Below are 22,438 nucleotides of genomic sequence, written 5' to 3'. Positions count from 1 at the left end.
AATGTAAAATATAAATTTAAAATTACAATATAGAAACTGGCTGTGAGATTATGAGCTCACATATCAATTGATATATAAATGTGTAAAGTATAAAAACCCGACGAAAAACGCCTAAATGGTGATTTTCGTAATTGCTGGCCACGTTTTGTTTGGGGACATCTGGCTTTAGGAGTTAAAGTAAATCAATGAGCTTAATACTGGTACTATTATTGAACTTTCTGAAGAAATAAGGACTTGTTTATAACTTTCTATTTTTTTAGTTGCCTTGCTACATTAAAACACCAGTAAAACTCGCTATGGGAACACACAAGTGAACGGAATTGCGAATAGGAATAACATGAAGTTATGGCACAAGTACGGTGCATTTCGATAAGCAAATTTGCAAAAAAATGTAAAGAAAAAAATTATGTCATCATTATTTTGTATTATAAATACATTTTTTTTTTCTTTAAATCCCTTTGTGTGTAAAGTATGTCCATTTAACTGTTTTATTGAAGAATATACAATTTACTATTCCACAGCTAAGTTACAAAAAAAAGTAAAATCAACACACTGGACATACATGACATATATTTTTATTATTATTATTGCTTTTACTCACATGAAATAAATAAATGTAAATAGGGTTAAATAATTAGACAAAAACAAATAAATCCTAGTTTTTTTTCATGAAATACTGTGTTATTATATTATTAAGAATAAAAACTTTATCATTATACGTACTTTTCAACTTCAACCATTCCATTCCAGAGGATAATAATTATAAAACAATAAATTTGAAATTGATACACTAAAATCCACCTCACAATGTATATATATCCTTTTTTTAATTTGTATAAAACACCAAGGACTGATGATGATTGTTTATTTTTTTATTCGTTGGGTGTGTTTTTATTCATTTATTTTTTTATTCCATAAATTTGAATTATATGAGGAGTACCTACATACTCATACTTACAATTATATGCTTTTACATTTTTTTTGGGTATCATCCCTCTGTAATGCAAAAAAAGTACCTATATTATCTAAAACGCATACATTGAGCCATTACCTATTAGATATTGATTTGGAAGAGCTAGTTGAGCCTAATAAATTATCATTGCCATAGGAGCTATACTGACAAATTGTCAAAATAAGAAGACAGGTTTTTTTTTCCGCCACCATTCTACAATTTTATTATACGATTTTAATTATGAACAATTTTATAATATTGTTTAATTTCAGTGGTCACTTTTGGGTGACTTCTCATACCAAGTTTTTATTTGTGGAATAGAAAGAATGTTTTCTTTTACAGCTTTAAGGTTGGGATTTTCAGCAATAACATCTTTTCGGCATATCCAATTCATATAGTCCGTTGCTCCCAAAAACCAAAAATCTGCCCACGTTAGCTAAAAGTAGAAGGACGATAATTAAATAATAGTTCTACCATCAACCCAATATAAAACTCAAACTCTGCCCCATTATTAAGATGTGAAATTAAAAGAAAGAAAAAAAAACAAACAAAAATAAGCTTACTTTTCCAAGAGCCATGTACCCATTTTTTGGCATAGCTTCCAATTTTTTAAGATAGTACGGAATAGTTTCAGTTTGTAGTGGAATAAATCTTTTCTCTCTGAGATCTTTATTTGATCCATAATGAACTGGGACTATTTCTAGAAAAAAATGTTAGATCTATTATGTACATACATTTTGATTGTGCTTTTTTTTTTTAATAATAACCCTCCAGCCTAATAAAACATAGAAAATGATTGATTCCTAATAGTGCAATAAATTATGTTGGTTTTTTAAGACATCCAGCAAACATTGCAAAGTATAGTATAAGGATAACTTTGTCTTCTTCTGGCCCTTATTTGCACCATAACTAATAGTGCATGAGGCACTGCGTCAGACTGATGCAATGTTAACTTGATCATTAATTATGTGAAGGCAAAAAGATCAGCCCAGTACCTTAGACACCTTGTCCATTGTGATATTGAATAAATATTACAGTGAATTTTTACTTGTTAAGTATTTTATAAAAGTAATACACATATTACATATATGTCATGCAAATAATTTAAAATGTAAATAATAAATATTTTACAATAGGTATGTAAATTACTTACTATCTATGAAATCGTTGATGGTGTCGATGACAATATCTATTTCCATTGCTTCCAAATCGTTGGCTCCATTAAGACCTAATTGTTTACCCAAGTATCTTGAAATAGCAGCACTTTGGTGGTAAGTCTTGTCACCGACTTCAAGGGTTGGCAATTGTCCCAAAGGTGTAACTATATTAATATTTATTAAATTATTTTAATATCATAAAAAAATATATTATTAATGTAACCAGGTCTACCATTACAAGACCAAATAAGGATACAAACTGATTTACTTATTCATACAACATTCCAAGTACTTACTAATTCTATTTCATCTCATAGCTCCCTTGAAAAATTTGTTTCTAATATCTTACATATAGGTTTAATATCTATAATAAAACGTCTTGAATTTTGATTGTACATACTTTTTTTTAATTGCGGCCATTCTTCTGAAGCGATTCTCATGTCCTCAAACTCGATATTTCCATAAGAAAGCAGCAATCGAATAGGCTCTCCAAGGCCCTTAATGTCAAAGTATGTTAACTTGTATGTTAAAGGCATTACGACCTATCCTAATCTTTAAAATACAAAAAACACATACATATGTATATTAAGACTACATAGGTAATTTAACAATACACAATAAAAGCAGTACTTTTTTTAAACAATACATTTAATAAAACCTTAGTTTAGAAATTTTCCAGATAACATTATTTATAATTTTTAGTGGTAATGATAGTATATGTAAAAATATACTTAGCAACAAAAAGTTATTTATCACACAAAAAAAACTGGTGTTTTGAGAAAATAGGAAGAAACAATATAAAAGCCTTCATTTTGTATGAAAAGTTTTTACTATATTATTACTCGTGGTTAAAAAATCGAACAAGTAAATGATTTTTGGGACTTAATATTATATTTTACAGAACCCTATTTTTTTCTTCTTCTTCTTCTCTGACCTTATCCGCACTCAATGGTGCATATCTAAATTTTTAATTACATGAAGGCACGAAGATAAGTCTGACGATATTAGTCTGGGATAAAATAAAAATTATAAATATTAGTTCACATGATCCTAATAAGAAGTTTGAGTAGTATGAAAAGGGATTCATCCATATTTATTATAAAATAAATGTGATTATTCCTGGGAAAAAAATTAATTCCTTTATTTAAGTTACGCATACTATAAGTTGTACATTGTAAAAATACTTACATTATTCTTGTATTACTTCCATGATTTATCAAAAATTGAAAATAAAACCTCAGATAAGAGATATGGAGCAAAACTAATGCTTGAAATTAACTGCGCTCTTTCTCATTTTTAAATACATATTTACATTCTTATCATACATGACCTAACCAGCACGCACCAGTGTCAGAAGCCTTACAGCGCGAGCAATCAAATTGTTTATATGAAAGATAACAATTTAATGACCTGTTTAAAAATTAGAAAAATATTTCCTTCCTTGATTTTCAGTTTATTTTTAATCCTTGTTTGAAAAAATCTCCAAAGAGTCGGCAGAATACAGTTACATAGCCTGAAATTACTTTTCGAATCGACAGCTTCCATATTTATCAAACATTATATTGGTTTTAAGGCTTAGATCCCGAACGCTCAAATTCAGAATGCGAACGGCCGCGCTAGGGGTCGAACGTGTTTCCGAGGGCATTTTAAAAAAAACTTGGATTTTGATTTTATTTTAAATACATATTAAACAAAAAAATTATAAATCCTTACCTTTCAATAACTCTTTTTTTACAACCATATACTGTTATTTGGAGAAAAAACGTATTTTTTCAAACAAAAACCAGGTCACATTTTACATGGGTTTAAAGAAAATTAAGCGGTTTATTGTATATTGGATCTTAAAGACGTTATTTTCCTTCATAGTTTCATAATCTTTATAATTTTAGTTTTTCATAATACATATTGCAGTTGCCAGCCAGAATCTACATTTCTTAGGTAGCCATCAAACGAGCCTTTTCCGCATTCGGTTTTTGGAATTTATAAAACCAAAGAATTTATATTATATCTCTATGCATACATACCCATTAAAATATCTATCTTAATAACTACAAACATTTTATTCTTGTACAGATAATTTCCAAATTCTCACCTTTTTATGTGCTCCATGCTTTCAAAATTACTAAAGGGAAAACGAAAGCGGAGAGGAAAAAGTCGATAACGCCCGTTTGCTTGTAAGCTAATTTGACAGTTCTCAAAAATACAAACGATTTTAGGTTAAATTTGGTTACATTTGGTTTCGCACTAAGCAATTCTGTAATATTTAGCATAAAGCAGTGTATTCAAAGAATTTCGAAAATGTTTCCAAGAAGATCGGCATTTATTCTCAATCATATACATCGCGCCAGAAACCTAAGGGGTATTCTAAATATATTTTTTTGTGTTCATAATATTATTTTTTAAGAAATACTATTCAAATTGTTGAAACTATTTTATTTATCTTTTAATTAGGAAGAAAGAAAAACAACAATTTTGAATTGTTATACTCCTCGAACTTGCACTCAGTGGATATTTGCTGTATTGGTCGGCGACGATTTCTTTAACATAAAAACCTAATCAATTTAAATTAATGTCTGTACCAACCAGCGTTACCAGATTATCATTGAACTAAATCGGGATGTGTACCATATGGGGCTTTAAAAAATCAGGAACGACCTAAAAATATATAGTGTATTGGCACTTTTTTAGTTAACACGTTAAACGCCATGGGGGGACACCGGCGACCACGCCTGTGTTGGACCGCAGCGCCATAGGGGGCACCAGTGGCCCCAATCAAGAGCTATATTCAAAATGCTTCAACTATGGAACCCATCGTCAAATAAAAAAATTAAATGATCTAAATACATTATATTATTTAAATAAGTAAATTACTGAAAAGTTTTTTTTGTGAATTTCAAAATTGAACTATATTAGTATTAGCGTTTAACGACTTACCAAAGCCTTTTTAGTTTAGCACCCCTTTTTACTTTTTCCGTCGACGGTAGAAAGGAAATAATCAGAATGTCTCATAGAGAGGGGGGGAGCAACAACAATATATTGCCTACTTCTTAGCCCTCAATTTTGTCTTTGTGTCCGCCTCCGTAGTGTAATGGTCAGCACCTTCTGGAGGTCCCGGGTTAGATTCCCAGGGGGGGTCAAATAAATAATCAGTGATTTTTTCACTGTAATATTTATTTAATATTACCCTGGACTGGTACCTGAAGCGAAGGGCTGATCACCTTTCCTTCATGTGTAAACGATCGAGATAACACTGCACTATATGACGCAGTGCCCTATGCACTATTGGGGTGCGGATAAGGGTTTTATTATTATTATTATTACTTCTTAGCCCTCAATTTTGTCTCTTAAGGACTCTAGTACTCCCTATAAGACCAGTCCAGAGCCCACTGGGAGCTGATACCACCCCTATTTATTATTGTATATTTTTAGGTGTTGCTACCCAAACTCCCAAATGGGATATCATAGCATCGGTTTGTGTGGAAAGATTTCCTATGGTAACTCCAAACCTGGATAAATATCAAAAGGAATACAAAGAACTACTTGATGCCTTGGAATTTGAAAAAAGCTGTAAATCAGACCATGAAGTAAAACTTGAAGTTGAAAGGTAAAAGAACATAAATTATGGATTTCAAAGTAATGTAAAGAGGAATATCCAATTTAACATACTCTTCATATGTATAAAACAATTTTATACAAGAGTTTAATCCCTCATACCACGAGCATACTGTGAAAAGTGATCAAGTCATTCCACATTATTCTGACAAAAGCTAATTTAAATTATTGAAAATTCTGTGAGTTTTCTGAATTTATTTCTCAAACTTAAATATAATCGCTCCAACATTTGAGTTTAGGATTTTTTCTGAAAATAAAACCATAATTCATGATAAATAAACTATTTAGTCATCTCAACTAATTTCAATAATAAAGATGTACTTTGTCAGTTTTTACAGTATGTCAACAGTATCTTTTTGTTTACAAATTTAATAAGAAAGCTTTTGTAATAAATATAAATACATGCTTATATTAATAACGAAATATAATATTTAGATTATAGAAATATTTTGAGTGGAAAGAAATCCATGGGACAACAATCCGACTCATATGATCCAACCTTACATGTAATACCATATTCTAAAACCACATAGCACTGTTGTCAAAGTACTCTTAAAACTGAGCCTTTATTCATACATTATGTTATCTTATAACACATTGTTGTCGGGCGGTTTTTTTCATCAATCCTGACCCTAATTAAACTTAAGACAGTTTGCCTCCCGACCCTCAGTATACTGATCACAAGTAACCACAAACCCAATTCTGATTTGGCCAATGTTTTTTGGCATCTATCGCGCTCTAACAAAAGTAAGCAAATAGAACGCTTATAAGCGTTTCCCGCTCTCTACTAACAGTATGTAAAGAATGACCGGAGCATTACGGCGAGCGCTCCGACTATGGATGGAGCGCTCGGCTCGCTGTACTGAGTATACGAATGCTCGCATCGTAACGTGTTATATGTAACGTTACAACGAAATGGCTCCGGTCAGTCCCCACCATAAAAAATGCACCTTTGCATTTCCCGCAATTTTTTAAATTTAGCTTTTAATTTCTACGATTTATCTTTCTTCTGTTTAGGATACATGCTCAGAAACTGAAAAAAAAGGAAGCCGATATTGATGGAGAAGAAGTCAGTAAAATAACAGCGCAAGATTTTGAAGATGCTTGCAATGACGAGTTTGCAAAACTCAAACTAGCCCCTATAGAAACAGGTTAGTTTTACGAGCACAGAAATGCACCTAATAAAATAGTAGTACATATATAACCAAATCATATCACTATGGATGGGTAATCCCTTTATTATTTCGATGTTTCTTTATTTATTGGCCTTTTTAATGACAGCACAAAGCTAAAGGCCACCTATATTACGTTTGTTGAGATTTTAAATGATAATTTGTATCTACTTATTAGGCAATAATGAATTATCACTGGTGTATTTGCTTTTCCATTGGTTGCTCAAGGATTTTGTCATTTTACGTAAGATTAGACTATTATTTTTTGACATCTCATCAAAGATGAAGAAGAATATGGAAGTCTGGGCATTTACGGGGCTGACGACCGTCATAGGCTGGTTTAAGTGATCACTTTACACACGTGTAACATTCACCAATTCTACCCATTATTGACAACCACACTACTCAAATTCTTGGAAGTTCTATATATATGAACCAATTTAGAAACCTTGTTCTTGAATCACTAGAACTTCACTAGAGACATCTATTGGTGAGATGTAAAGAAGCTTTTTACCAAGCAGAAACTCTTATATTAGTATGTGAGGTTCGAATCCTGGATTATAATCACACACATGAGAAACGCCAGAAAATACCATTTTCATTTTTATTATTTAAGCTTATAATTTGACCAGATAATTTAATTTTAGGTATTTAGACACACTCAAATTGTTGTAAGATTAGACTATTATTTTATTATAGTTTATGGTGTTGTCTAAATAAGAAATTATTACATGCCATATTATTGAGCTCTAATTATTGTTTTAATAATATAAACGTTTATTTCTTAAGTATTACCTTTTTTTTATTTCTGATAAATATTAAATGAAAAAATATCAGTTTATTCTCTCAATACATTAAACGTTGACAGCTATCAAGCAAAATATGGAAAATTACAGTCAACAGCTGCTGGCGTCAGCTGACTAACTTCTGATCTTAAACTTATCCTCGTGCTAAACAGAATGAGGATAAGTTTTCAATCAGTTTTTAAGCCTGTTTTAATAATTGGACTATATAATTCATCAAAAGGCATTCATAACAAACGTTCATTTAAAATTATTGATTAAATTAAACTCATTCAATCATTTGTTTGAAACCAATAACAACATTTAAAATTTTCAGTTAATATTTCAAAACGACGAAGTAACTTCTTAGATTTTCTAAACCTTTTACATGCTGGTTTTAAGTTATTATACCATGCGTCAATAAATTGAAAAAATTAGTCCAGAAACAATTTTTTTTTAGTTATTTAATTGAAGTGAAAAAGCTTGTATTTATTTAAAACTATTATATATTTAATATATGCTTAATATTCTTGAATATTTGAAAATTTCAGAAGCAGATAAAACAAATGATGTCACTTCTTTAGAGCGTAATCTCCAGTCACACTTAGTACTTCTTGTTGAGCAGAAAATTGGCAAAGACAATCTCTTCTTACTTCCCCAAGGTAAACACGCCAATGGAGAAACATTAAGACAGGTAAAGGTCCAATTTCTTAGAAGCGGTTCATGAGCATGACAATCACACCTATTTTTCAATGGATTATCTTGATTTGTTCAATGAGGCAAATGCAACACACAACGATACTTATATCCACACATGTTTGAAACAGGTTTTTTAAAATTGCATGCATATTAACACACTGGGTGCGGCGTACGTGTATGGCTGATAGCAATGAGTCAAATGGCTTAAAAGTATCGGTGTGTAATGAGTAAAAAAAAATACAAAAAATTTATAATGAATTTTTTTGTATGATTTTCGAGTGTAAACTTAACTTAAGTCCCCTCAACAACTCGCTTGTTTCATGTTTATACTCACTTGTCTCGAAGTGAGTATGAACATGAACTGTGCGTGAATGCTTCACGCAAAGAGAACAGTGTGTATTAGTATCTTCAAACAGAAATTTCACATTATTTCGTATTTTTTATATAGTTTTAGCATTTCACAAATTGCTATTTTGTCAGCATTGACATTCACGAGTGATTGTTCCTGATATATTAACCAGTTTCCAGTTTAGCCTGAGTGTGTCTCGTGCAAGGAGTTTGTATTGTAATGATGAGCCCGAGTGCAGCTCGGGAAAATCATATTCCGACTTCTCGGTATTGATTAGCCTGAGCCAAATATATTGATATATGTATTTGTTTTTATTAACTAACCTGAGCAGTGTTTAGGCAGTCTTGTTTCAACTTGATTGATGACGATTACTCGCATCGGCAAATTTTCTCACAAAAATTCAACTGTTAAGTGGTTAAACACACTGAACATGTTAAAAAATAATAAAAAATAAAGTATATTGAAGTACATTCATTTTAATAAATAATAATTAGAGAACCTAAAAATGGGTGATTCTGTTGGTATCATCAAGTGATTATCATACATGTTGATTTGCATTTGATTTGATTTGTGTGTAATGAAATAAAACTCATTAAGTATTATTTTTACACAAATGTTTTTTTTTTAAATAATACATTATGTTGTTACAGACTGCCGAACGGGTGTTGAGTGAATTCTGTGGTGATAGCATATCTGCCCAAATTTATGGAAATGCTCCGATGGGAGTCTACAAGTACAAATACCCAAAGGAACAAAATGGGATGGCCGGTGCAAAGGTAATATCATCCCCATTCAGAAAGATCACTTAGAATTGCTACAGTGCTCTTTTTCTTCCCAGTCTTGTTTAACCTTCCGCTTGTCAATGCACATGTGAAAATGAACAATTTATAATCCGAAAAAAATAATGGTCATAGATAATCGCCTAAATTTATTATATTTGAAGTCAAAAGTGATGTTTATTGAAGTTTGATAGCTGAAAACATGAAAAAATCATCGACTTACGCTCACAAATGAGCGCGACGACCACCTCAGTTGGCTGCTCAAAAGCTACTGCTCACTGCAGCGAATGCTACACACACACATAGCGCATGCAAGCTCGACTTGGTTCATTACTAAAAACACAACTGAGAACTGAGATGGCATATCTCACGTTCCGATATAATCAAGTAAAGTAAGAGTGAGATGTGAATAGCGTTGCATAGCATTCTTTTTTAGCATGAATGAATCTCGTGAAAAACTGTTTATACATGGACTTACCATATGATTATTTAGGAAATTATTATTATTCAAAATTAGGATTCTTCGCCAAAAGTATCTGAGATATTCATCTAAAACTAGTAACCATTTTGTGAAAATACGAACTGTTATTGACTGTTACTAATTATTGCTCAAAAATTTATTTCATCACTGCAGTGATTGCTTTGGGATGTATATTGTATATTTTTAGGAATGTATTCTATTGGGGTGAGAGAGTGAAAAGATTACTTATATTTGTTCGACCCCCCCTCTGGGAATCGAACTCGGGACCTCCAGTACGGTAGCCGAGCGCGCTGACCATTATACTACGGAGGCGGACAAAGTAATGTTTAAACCATGGTTAAATTATGACTAAAATTTTATAAAAGTAAACACTTTGTTTAAACCACTTTTTTATTATTAGTACACTTTAACCTACCGGTTTCAACAACCTTGTCATCCTTGTCATCATCAGGGTTTATTAAATTCTAAAACATTAAAATACTCATGATTAATTTCATTCCCTTACCAAAAATCCTAAATGTTATTGTGCATTGCGTAGCAACTCTAAATAGCAACTAATGGAATCACCCAAAAAACAGTATGAAGCCGATGGGAGCGCATACGTTAAGTGGAAAATACAAAAAAAAAGTGTGGATTTTTTCTTTCTAGGGACAGAAATTGGAAAAATATGAAAAATAGGACTATTACTTAAATTTAATTGATTATCTATAATATTTCAATTTTGTTTTATCGCTTTTTTAATTTCCAAAATCTCTAAATTATGCAATGAGTTTACTTTTTTATTAGAATGTAGTATTTCAAAATTAAAAGAATGATTGTTATTTAATATATCGTAGTCATACAGGAGAAAGTGATCATTGACCATTTGATATCTTACTAGCTTAATATTGCCCTGAAAACATCCCAAAGGATTTTAAACTTGGAAGTATAATATATTGACTTGGTAAAAATGACTAACTGCATTGGTGTTTATTTCCTTGCCAAGCAAAAGTGACTTAAATGGCTCTCCTGAATATTTTACGTTTTGGTAGTTGGTCACTTTCTCCTGTACGACTACGATATGTTCAGGTTTGTATGTATAATATAGGTATGTAGAAATTTTTTACTCTTAATATTCCAATTTGTTACGTGTTGCTATATTTCTCAGGTGTTCTTCTACTACGCCCGCCACTCTTCTGGACAAGTGAAAAAAGACACCAAATACAAGTGGCTGAACAGAGGGGAACTACAGACCACGCTACCGCAGGCGTACTTATCCTCCATCAATGAATTCCTCGTTGAGGAAAGAGAGTAAATAAAACAGATTGAAATATTTTTAAGTAGTTGTTAATAAAATACTGAACCCCTTTCTGGTACATATATGTATTTCTAGAGAAATTATAGTTTAATATCGTGGGTATACTGGCAAAAAAGCGGTAACTCTAAAATCCCTGTTTGAATAATCTGTTATTTAAAGCTTTAGCCGGAATAAAAAATACCTGTTATCTAACTTAAAGTTGAATTTACTTTTAAAACCACATATCGCTCACTCCTTTCAACAACGTCATATATCAAAAATTGTCAATTTTCAGTTGCAAAGGTTTTCGGAATGCCCAGAAAATGTACTATATCCCAGCAAAAGTGGCATATTTTTAACTTAATATTTACCCGCTACAGGGCAGAAAGTGTTGTTTTTGCATTTTGGAAAAAAGGTATTGTTTAATTATTTTTTTAAATATACTAAATATTTTTCTAATAGAGAAAAAACTTTCAGATTTTACCTAAAAAGATCTGCTGTACAGTAAAATGTTCAATAAGTTGCTTGATATTTATTTCAAATACATTTTATTATATTTTTAAACTTTAAAAACAATCTCCTGAAAAATCAAGTTTTTTTTATTTCAAACTACTTAGTGTATTTTGCCAGTTTATAGAACGTTGAAAACTTCAAAATTGCGTATTTTCGAAAGTTTTTTGCCAGTACACCCACGATATATTTTACTATACAAGTTATATTATTATCATTCTTCTTCTAACCCTTATCTCCACCCAATGGTGCACAAGGCACTGCACATCGTATTGACACTTACATGAAGTCAAGGTGATCACCCATGCGTTTCAGGGTAATATTAAATAAATATTGGAGCGTAAAATCACTAATATTTATTTTCGCCCTCCCCTGGGAATCGAACCCGGGAACTCCGGCACGGTAGCTAAACACGCTAGCCATTACACCACGGAGGCAGACAATTACTGTCTCAAGTACTGTAATTATTAAGTAAGTCAGCAAAAGATATGTACTAATTTCTTTCATACGTATGTGATCACGGCTGTTGCAATGTGTCTTCCCAAATTGAAGATTTTGATCTTGTGCCAGGAAGGGGTCATTATAAAAAATTAAAATTGTCTTTTCTTTCTAAAATTTCCCGAGCATTTTATATATCTACATATTTTACTGTTATAAGCTTTAAACCTCCTTTGTAGAATGTAGATGTTACTCTTTTTGTGGAGACTGACCGGAGCATTTCGTCTTAACGTAACGTCGTAACATCGCTCGCGGCGAGCATCCAAAACTATGGATGGAGCGCTCGGCTCGCTGTACTGACTATACGAATGCTCTCATCGTAACATGTCACGTTACGATGAAATGGCTCCAGTCAGTCCACCCTTTTACTTTAGTTGATCTCCATGGCAAAAGATAATAATAGATGGGGTAAAAAATGCTGACTTTCAACTCAAATATGGTTTGAATCACTAATCCGCCTGAACTGATATTTCTAATTATGATTTTCCATTGAAATATTTTTTTCAAACCCTTATCCTCACCCCAATGGTACATAGGACACTGCATCATATAAACTCAGTGTCATCTCGATCGTTAACACATGAAGGATAGGTGTTCAACCCTCCGCTTCGGGTAATATTGAATAAATATTAGAGTAAAAACATCACTTATACTTATTTGACTCCCCCCCTGGGAATCGAACCCGGGACATCCAGTACGGTGGCCAAGCGTGCTGACCATTACACTACGGAGGCGGACCTATTCCATTTTTATTACTCATTTTTATATTTTGAATTACACATTTCTTATTTTTTCAAATTAAAGAGAATTTTATTGTAAATGAACTTGTGGGAACCAAAATTGAAAAAAATATTAAAATTATAGCAAAATTCGAATAATTGTTGTTCAAATAAGCGAGCTTTCACTGTACATAGAATGGTATACTTACGAAATAATTTTCGTCCGCTCGATCCTATGATCTCTTGAGGTAAGTGCTAATAAATATGATAAAAATAAAACAAAAATTGGCTTTCGTAGCATTTTATTTTCATTTTCCTTAACAGTTTCATAAATATGAGAGTTGACAACACAACAGTGTTTAATTTCAATAATTAATCTTCAAAACATTTAGCGACCTCGGACAATCGTTAATTTATTGCAATCAAAACAGCACGATGAAAGGAAGGCAGTTCTCATAAAATACGTTATATATATATATAATCAACTAATATATTGATAAATTGTCAGAATGCTTCCTAATAATATAATTTGTTAAAAGTTAAAACATTTTTAAAATTCAATAATTGGACAAGGAGACAAATAATGAGATATGACTAAACCTCGCGTACTAGTTTAATATACAAATCGGGTGATATTACCATATCTCAACACGATATACAGGCGTGGGAACGTCACCACAACGCGACACGGTGTACAATCTGACACGAATGCAGGTGTGGCAACGTACCGCACTAAGACACGTTAGTATGCTTCAATACATGTGCAAGGGTGGCAGCACCGCCACACCTGGACACATCTACGCTCGGCATTGTCGCGCCATCGTCATAAGCTAAAAGGGGGCGAGGGTTGTCTAAAATGACAATATATTATATAATAATGAATATCTGAATTAATATGTTCACTTATATTTAAACTCTAAAATCATTTGGTGAGCGACATTTTGATTTTTTGCTTTTTCTTTAGCGGATTATCTAACAGATCGGCGCGAGGGAACCGTCCCCGACTATTTATCAACTTAAACCTTTTATTATGATGGCACGCTTATATTTTAAAGTTGATCTTATATACCTAAGAAGTTCTATGCCGAAAATGTCAGCCGATGGCGCTACATTCTTCTAAAGAGATAAATTCAACAATAAATAGTAAATACTAAAACCTTAATCCGTCTCCAACGATAAGTGAGGAAAGTGTCCTTAGAGACTTAAGTACTGTGCAATAACATACATTCGGAGAAGGAAACACGATACATATTGCTTTATCTGAGATGAGAATAATCCTTCCCATTATTGTCATTTTGTATTTGTAAATGAGAGAATCCGAGTCTTACTATAATAATTACCGTTTCCAAACTCTTCTAACATGGAAACTGGTCATTTCCACACGTTTGCGGGTTTTTGTACGTTCAAGCAGTGGGATCTATAAATATTTATTATTATAATCACTTTGACATTTTGAGTGGCCAACTTCCTATACTTTTAGAATGTCCATTCACTTTGGCGTACCGAAACCGAAACGCACCTTGCGCATACGAGCTCCGAGTCGCAGTCCGGCAAGCCCGCATCCTAGTCGCCCTATCCGGCCGATCCTTCATCCTTCTTAAAAAATGCAAAAAATGTCAAAACAGCCACCGTACACTAATAAGACTGGCGATAACAATTGTCAGGGTATTTACAGTGATTAAGTGTGAGTGAGATTCTGGTGGTAGCGGAGGGGTGGACGAGGGGGCAGAGTCCACGGGGGGGAGGGTCACAGCCCCTCTCTCTGGGGCACCCAGATGCTGGGCCCGCTCTCGCCCGCTATCACCTCCTTCACCTTGGCGTAGATGTCCTCGGGAGTGTCGCCAGTCACCACGGCTGCGGACCATAAATCACACTCTTTATTCATTTATTCAACTTATTGCGCAATGATTAAGTAAGCCAGGCTTATGCTTTAAGAGATTGTAGAAGTGTGGCTAAATGATCAAAACAATCCACTTTGCTCGGGCCACATAGCAGCAAAATATAAACTTTTCTGTCAACCTCACAATCGATTGAAGATCTGATTTTTAAAAACTATTCTATTCTAACGTTTTCAAGGGAATCCGTAAGATATTTCTGGTAATATATTCAGAGCTTGTATTCAGACAATTTTCAACCAAAAATTGTGTGAAAACTCAATGGCAAGTATACATGTTGACTGCGTATTAGCCTTATTCAGCGTATGTCACAGTCATATGTATAACATCAGAGGTAGCGGATTCCATACAATGCAGGAATTACTGAAGAATGATGTGGTATGGGGCGGGATGGAAAGTGTTTTCTCTTGAGAGCACTTTCTCTTGATTGGCTCTTGCTGAAAGCTATGTTTGGAGATGTACACAAATTTACATATCAGCTAGGTATATTGATGCTTAATACTTAATTCATTGTAGAAAGCTGATTCATGCTCATATTTAATAACCAAAACCAGAGAACACTCACCAGTGAAATATTCTGCAAACTCCTGCTCCATTTTTATCGCTCGTTCGTAAGTTTTACGGGCCTGCTCTTCCGTCATTCTTTTGTTCATTTCCCTACATAAAAAGTAAAATACATGAGTAAAATTTCACCGCGGTAAATAAAAACGTAAATATTAATACATCTATTTACATAATATATGTCAGTATAACTTTATAACAGCCAGGTCTTAGCCAGGGCTGAGGCTCAGTCTGGCAAAAGGAAAATAAAGAAAAGAAAGCGCACATTTATGACATATTTAATTTCATAATGCTTATGAAGCAAAATAAAAATCTATGAAACAAAATTATTGAAATTCAAATTATTGAAAGTGACAGCAGCTATCCAGAAACACGTATCTATCTATCTGCCAGTAATGTTTAGTGTTCCATGAGTTCATGTTATGTTCAACAGATGGAAAAAATATGTTTTTACCCATGTATAAAAAAGACACGTATTCAAATGTAAAGTTATGTCAAAATCACTTAAAACAGTTTAGCATTAGCAGATAAAAATGCAGTTTAAAATGTTTCTGTATTCTACGTCCACGACAATAACTACAAATAGCTTCTTCTTCTTCTATGAGCAATAGCTCTAGAGAATACTCTACAAATAGCTTCTTCTTCTTCTACGAGCTACAAATAGACTCAACCCTATTTAACAATGCACAATAGACATGTAAATTTACAAAACTTTGGATGCATTTGGTAAAATAACAATACAAATAATATTAAAAAATGAAATTATCTTACATTATGGATTCAACACTCTTTGGTTTGAGGAATATTGCTATGGGGAAAAGCTGAGCTACTTGAAGTCGCTTGATGGCATTCCCACTGACGTCCAGAATACAATGTTTACCCTGAAAAATGCACAAACCAAATATTACCTCCAACATATATGTATAGTCAGATTAATTGGTATACAAAATTTGCGTAGTGTGGTTGTCAATCATGGGTAGAATGGTAAACGTTACACGTATATGTATAAAGTGATAGTCAGCCTGACATGTCGCAAGCCTTGTAAATACCCAGACATTCATATTCTTCATCTATGTTGAGATGCCAATATAAAAATAACTCCCAAGTGGACCAAACCAGATTTATAAATAAATATTTGGACACGTTCAAAATATTGTGAGTAATCAATCGTTATCTTAAAGGTGGAGACTGACTGGAGCATTTCGTCGTAACATCGCTCACAGCGAGCATCACCGAGCATCCGAAACCATGGATGGAGCGCTCGGCTCGGTGTACTGACTGCCTGAATGCTCGCATCGTAACGTGTTATGTTACGACGAAATGCTGCGGTCAGTCTCCACCTTAACACATTGTTTGCGGGAAACGCTTAGTTACATACTGATGGTAAGAGCGAGAGACGCTTATAAGCGTTCTATTTGTTTACTTTTGGTAGAGCGCGAGATGCCAAACAAATTAGAATTGGGTTTGGGGTTACTTGTGATTAGTATATTATTAGTCGGGGTTGATTAATAAAAACCCCCAACAACAATGTGTTAAATTACCTTTATAGGTATTTATGAATTTCTTTTAAAATATTTATTGTTTTCTTCGTTGCCTTAAATGAAACTTGAAATAAAATGTTTACCCCCATACAGGCTGTGCCTTTGAGGAATTTTATCATGTTTATGTATGATAATAGTGTATTTTGTATTAGTAACATATCGTTCACTCCTTTCAACAACGTCATATATAAAAAATTGACAATTTTCAGTTGTGCATGTTTTCGGAATGCTTAAAAAATGTACTATATCCCAGCAAAAGCGGCATATTTTAAAATTAATATTTACCCGTTACAGGGCAGAAAGTGTTGTTTTTGCATTTTGAAGAAAAGATATTGCAATTATTTTTTTGAATATATTAAATATTTTTCAAGTGAAGAAGAAACATTCAGGTTTTACTAAAAAAATCCTTGCACAGTTAATAATTCAATAAGTGGCTTGATATTTATTTTTAATACATTTCATTATATTCTTAAACTTTAAAAACCTGAAAAATCAAGTTTTTTGATACATGACGTTGTTGAAAGGAGTGAGCGATATGTACATATATTGTAAAATGCAAAAAAGTCATTGCCCGAATGAGCTATGTGCAATTGTAATTGCAATAATAAAATTGTCACCTTCTCTGCGACTTGTTTCACGGAGGCGACGGACGTCCCGTACAAGTTCTCGTTGTACTGCCCCGCCTCTATGAACAGGTGGTTCTGTATGTCTCTCTCCATCTGCTCCCGGCTCGCCACAAAGTGATAGTCCCGTCCATCTACCTCGTATTCCCGTTTAGGTCTAGTCGTATCTGCAGCGGACAAACGTCAAATCCGTCGCATCAGGTTGTATTTGTTTTTAACGATGGCAACATTTCAAGAACACGCTACTTATTTTGCAATCTCTAATACCATAATTGTTTCTTTTTTCATTAAAAAAAAAAAATTAACCCTAATCCGCAACCGATGGTGCGTAGGGCACTGCATCATAAAAACACAGTGTTATCTTGCTCATTAACACATGAAGGAAAGGTGATCAGCCCTCCGCTTCAGGAGCCAGTCCAGGGTAATATTGAATAAATATTGTAGTGAAAAATCACTCATATTTATTTGACCCCCCCTGGGAATCGAACCCGGCACCTCCAGTACGGTAGACCAGGGTGCTGACCATTACACTACGAAGGCGGACAAAATATTTTAGTTGCTAGATATATTTTTACTAATCACAAAAGGCAAAAATAGAAAGGTTGACGAGGTGTGGGCACAAGACAGATCTCCTGGTTCCGGAATATACAAGATTGGACCATCGAGGCGCTGCCCAAGACAAGGACAAATACTTTCAAGTGACCTGACATGACATACACAAAAGATGTATGTTTCTTCTTCTAAGCCCTATCTGCACTCAATGGCGTATAGGGCACTGCATCGTATATGTTATCTTTATTAATTACACGAAGACGGAGTGATTAGTCCTGCGCTTCATATGACTGGTCCAACATGTCTGACACATTTGTGCAGTGTTCTAAAAGTGTGTGCCAGTAGTGGTCAATGAGTTTGATACACTCCTGACCCTTATCCGCATCCGATGGTGCATAAGGCATAAACATTTATGCTGACAAATAAATGTGAGAATGATATACAAGATCGCAAAAAAGTATAAACGGTTAAAAAACCCGAGGAAAAGAGGTGTTCTTGAAATATTGATAATATATGTAATTTTATTGTTGATTAAACTAAACCTAATGTACATATAGAGCACTGCATCAGAATAATGCAATGATATATTGATTGATTTTGACCAATTGTAAGTTGGTATTCCATGAGGATTGGAGTTTACTAGATTTCCCTGCAGCAGCTTGGCTCGGGATACGTTACATGGACGTTGGAAGTACTTACGTGGGACGCAACTTCCGAATTTTTCGGGAAACTCCGATATCAGATCATCGTTCACTCTGTCCTTGAGGGGCCCGAGAATTATGACTGGCCGAGTATAGCTTATAGTGAGTTGTTGTACAGACTCATAGGATAATACGGCTTCCTCTTGACCTGGAAAAGTTGATCGGAGCATTAACAATACACCTACAGAATACTCATCGTCTAATGCTAAATATTTTAATTGAAAAGATATGCGTTTAAAAAGCTCTATTACGGCAACAAAAAACTACGCATTTGATTATGTTAAAAGCGGAGAACCTTCCGTTCCTTTTCTCTACTACTAATTTTGAAAGATTTAAGCGTAAATTTCTGAGAGATTATTCTGTATTAATTTCCTAGCAATATCTTTATTTTCTACCTTCAATCTAGTTCTAATAGAATGATTTTACCATACTGAGAGGATGAATGAGATATTCTACGGTTTATATACTTGACGATACAACCTGCCATCACCGTACCTCGTAAGATATACTCTGGCAGGAATCGAACCCGAGGTGATGAAGCTGATGTTAGCCGGAATGTAGTAACAAAAGATGGTTTTGTTGAATAAACTGAAAGATTGCCTTAAACCTAGTTGTTTAAAGAACATTGAAAGCTAACTACGAGAAAAGCTTCCGGGTAAGTGAGTCTACTGAATCTGAAGAGTGGTGTTCAGTAACGGAAGAATAATGAAATGATGACAACCAAAAAGTGCATGCGCCGACGTAAAGAGCATTTTATAATAAAGTCTTGTCGAGCGATAACGTTTTTCCGAATGCGGTGAGCGATGCGCAGTGCACCGAAGCCAAACGCAAAATATTCAAATAGAGAATGAAAAAAGAAAAAAATGAAGTGCTTGAATTGAGCGTGCTGTGCTATTGCATGCGCGGATCATGCGGAGTTCCGCTATCGCCAGCGATGATGCGCTAATACATGAGAGCTAGGTAGATGAACAATCGCCTTACAGTGCTTCCAGTGGCCTCCTTAGGATACCTTCCATCGGGTTACACGATGAGAAACAGCAAGAAATGTACAAGTAATGTAGAGAGAAAAGATGGGTTAATGCGTTGGCAAGTTCAGTAGAGTAGAAGAGTAAGTGAGAGGTCTCGGCACGGAAGCGAGGTGCCGGAAGAGGGCAGTTGAGGCGCGGGGTGGTGCAGGCCATCGAGAAGACCGGACAGTTGCGGTTGCGGGAATGACGATTAATCTGTATCCAACTGTTATTGAATGAGCAATCTACTAGATCTAAGAATAATGACGGGACATGATAAGAATGCGGGAGTTGAAGGTATCTACGGCACGCGCAAACTACACTTTACTCCCTGTCAGGAGTCACCTTCCGGGCCACTTACTGTCATCTTCTAGATATATGAGCGTTATCTCCTCCATCAAGGGAAGTTCCACTCGGTACAAGATCTCCCCTACGTACAAACAGTACAAACACAGTTACTTCACGAGAGGTAAGGGCGGCCGCTACAGGCAACTAGAAGCACCGTACAGTCAGTCCCCGAGCATGCAATAGCAGCCAGCCTCGCACCTCTCCCCCGCCCCGCCCCGCCACCGCCCCGCACTGCATCCCCCTTCCGATGAAACAAGCGTAAGCCCGCACAATGCGCAAGTAAGCTGATATGAAACCGCTCGCCCGTCCGTCGCTCTAGCGTTACCCCCAGGCCCCAGGCCAGAGCGACCCTATGGCCGTCGCATTCCTAGAAATGCTCTCTTTACTTTAGCCAAGAACCACAGAGACTAAGCCGATAGAGACAAATGCGAGTACACACTTTTATGCCTACGATTCTTTTGGAATCCAATACAGAGAGAAGCATTTAGTGTGTTAAATCTTTCCATAAATATTGTACTAAAGGACAGTGGTTAATCAGATACAACACTTGCCTAGAAATGGACAAAACATATTTATCAACTTCCATAAACCTATATGTCATATCGCCTTTCCATAAACTTATCAGGTAATGTTGATGACAAATCTTAGCTTAGAAATGATTCTAAAGGAATACTTCTACGACATGTATGTATGAAAAAGACAATGATCTACGATAATTCTAAGCCATATGGCTGGCCATTTCTAGATATGTATATAATCACAATATCTAACACATATTGATAAAAACAATATCCCTGATGTTTCGGGTAGATTGTTTTCCTTGGCTCGGGTAAGCGAAGCGGTCCCCTCTTCTGGCGGAATCAGATGTCGTAGAACCGCGGAGATCATTTCTCAGTCAGAAATATGAGAGGCGATTTAACCAAATTCTATTTCTGACAATTGGCTCGTGTGTAAAGGTGAACATATTACAATATAAAGCAACTTTATAAAGTGTACTTGAAATAATATATATATTCTTTATGAATGATAGAATAAATCTGTAGAACATACCTTCGGCGTTAGCATCGTCCTGTGTGTAGCATAGCATGAATGCTAAAAATAAATAAAATATATTTGCCAGTGTTCGGTTTAGTTAAAAAATTTTAAAGTTATAACAATTAAATTACTTTGGTTATTATATACATATTTATTGGCACCTTTATAACAGCCATTTAAACAACAATTATACATCTACATTTTTTGTTGTTAATAGATACAGTGATGTCACGCATAGCATACTTAATTCATTCCAGGAGCAAGTTCGTTTTGTGAAACGCGTTTTCCCGTAGCAATTTGTTCTATACCATAAAATATGGTATTGTAGCATAAAAAAGGCAAAATGGTGCAGATTGTGATCTTGGTGAGGCCAAACTCTTTGACCAGGTCACACTGCTTCACCCCACATTCAGTACTTCTAATTATTTCTTTTTTAAGGCAACAGAAATCTCCTTCCTGATTTCTTTAAAGCCACAATATAGATACACAAAATACATTTATTAAAACAAACACGTGCATGAGATAAGCGCAGAGAAGAATGACTTCCGCGCGTTGATGTATATTTATACAAGAGCATTGGCTGCGTCCAACCTTGGAGCGTTCGAGCGGTAAGATGAATCACGATACAGTCCGTTGTGTGAAGTAAAGTTTGTTGTGCGAGTTGCGTAGTGGGCGAACAGGAAGATCATTTTACGCAGCATTCGCTATGCGAGGCATCACTGTATATGATTAAGTCAGACTGATATTTTGTTGATGAGAGAGGATAACACATTGCATATCGTTTTATGTTTCCTTACTTTGTATTTGTGTACATATTTACAATTACTGTTATTAACGGCAAAAATGTGAAAAAACAAATAATTTGACAATTCATGCAATGTACTTGTCTAATCATGTGTATTTCTTTTTAACATTCAAATTGTATTTTTTTCTATTGCTAGGTTTGCAATAATGAAAAAGAAATAAGTAACATATTTTGATTAAAGGATAACAAGGCTGAAAATTTGTATAAAATAAGTAATTGCCAGTTACTACAACTGCAAAAGTACTAGAAGTGTCAAAAGTCAAAAATCCTGCTTGAAATTTTCATAATTTCCAAACATTAGCTGCGTCACAGAGAAAAAAATTAATTTCTTTCCGTTAAGAACTGATAACTGATTATAAATATGCTAAAACCTTTCAAACATTA

At 34.3% G+C, this 22,438-nt stretch overlaps 3 protein-coding genes across 14 annotated transcripts in view; 1 reads left to right on the top strand and 2 right to left on the bottom strand.

Annotated features, from left to right (window-relative positions):
- Positions 1 to 1,145: 1,145 nt before the first annotated feature.
- LOC148300118 (glutathione S-transferase-like) lies at positions 1,146 to 3,994 on the bottom strand. 3 transcript variants are annotated; one of them, XM_088275234.1, is made up of 5 exons: positions 3,823 to 3,994; positions 2,510 to 2,661; positions 2,106 to 2,273; positions 1,516 to 1,652; positions 1,146 to 1,388 (listed from the first exon to the last, which is right to left on the bottom strand). In XM_088275234.1, exons 2-5 carry the CDS (start codon positions 2,643 to 2,645, stop codon positions 1,221 to 1,223), a joined length of 609 nt encoding a protein of 202 aa, XP_088131360.1. In that variant the 5' UTR covers positions 2,646 to 2,661; positions 3,823 to 3,994; the 3' UTR covers positions 1,146 to 1,220. The 3 variants fall into 3 exon arrangements, with proteins under 3 accessions (XP_088131360.1, XP_088131358.1, XP_088131359.1); XM_088275232.1 differs by lacking the exon at positions 3,823 to 3,994 and adding an exon at positions 3,298 to 3,472; XM_088275233.1 differs by lacking the exon at positions 3,823 to 3,994 and adding an exon at positions 3,154 to 3,223.
- Positions 3,995 to 4,127: 133 nt separating this feature from the next.
- On the top strand, positions 4,128 to 13,271 carry mRpL46 (mitochondrial ribosomal protein L46). Its single transcript, XM_088275231.1, has 6 exons — positions 4,128 to 4,468; positions 5,539 to 5,713; positions 6,739 to 6,872; positions 8,227 to 8,369; positions 9,374 to 9,499; positions 11,131 to 13,271. Exons 1-6 carry the CDS (start codon positions 4,408 to 4,410, stop codon positions 11,275 to 11,277), a joined length of 786 nt encoding a protein of 261 aa, XP_088131357.1. The 5' UTR covers positions 4,128 to 4,407; the 3' UTR covers positions 11,278 to 13,271.
- The window catches only part of dlg1 (MAGUK family member discs large 1), a 115,216-nt gene continuing 106,049 nt past the window's right edge, over positions 13,272 to 22,438 (bottom strand). For 5 of the 10 annotated variants that reach the window (XM_088275220.1, XM_088275223.1, XM_088275224.1 and 2 more), the window contains 6 exons: positions 21,265 to 21,306; positions 18,858 to 19,007; positions 17,601 to 17,773; positions 16,214 to 16,323; positions 15,447 to 15,538; positions 13,272 to 14,840 (listed from right to left, as the gene is read on the bottom strand). In XM_088275220.1, the coding sequence (XP_088131346.1) occupies positions 14,734 to 14,840; positions 15,447 to 15,538; positions 16,214 to 16,323; positions 17,601 to 17,773; positions 18,858 to 19,007; positions 21,265 to 21,306 (674 nt within the window). In that variant the 3' untranslated portion in view covers positions 13,272 to 14,733. The remainder of the gene's footprint in view (positions 14,841 to 15,446; positions 15,539 to 16,213; positions 16,324 to 17,600; positions 17,774 to 18,857; positions 19,008 to 21,264; positions 21,307 to 22,438) is intronic. The other 5 variants (XM_088275221.1, XM_088275222.1, XM_088275226.1 and 2 more) reach the window with 3 other exon arrangements.

The sequence above is a fragment of the Brachycentrus maculatus genome, unplaced genomic scaffold (assembly GCF_059751285.1).
Source record: "Brachycentrus maculatus isolate JH-2025_06_01 unplaced genomic scaffold, ASM5975128v1 h1tg000823l, whole genome shotgun sequence".
NCBI lineage: Eukaryota > Metazoa > Arthropoda > Insecta > Trichoptera > Brachycentridae > Brachycentrus > Brachycentrus maculatus.
The sequence above is the reverse complement of the archived record's forward strand: the minus strand, read 5'-3'. Positions and strand labels throughout refer to the sequence as shown.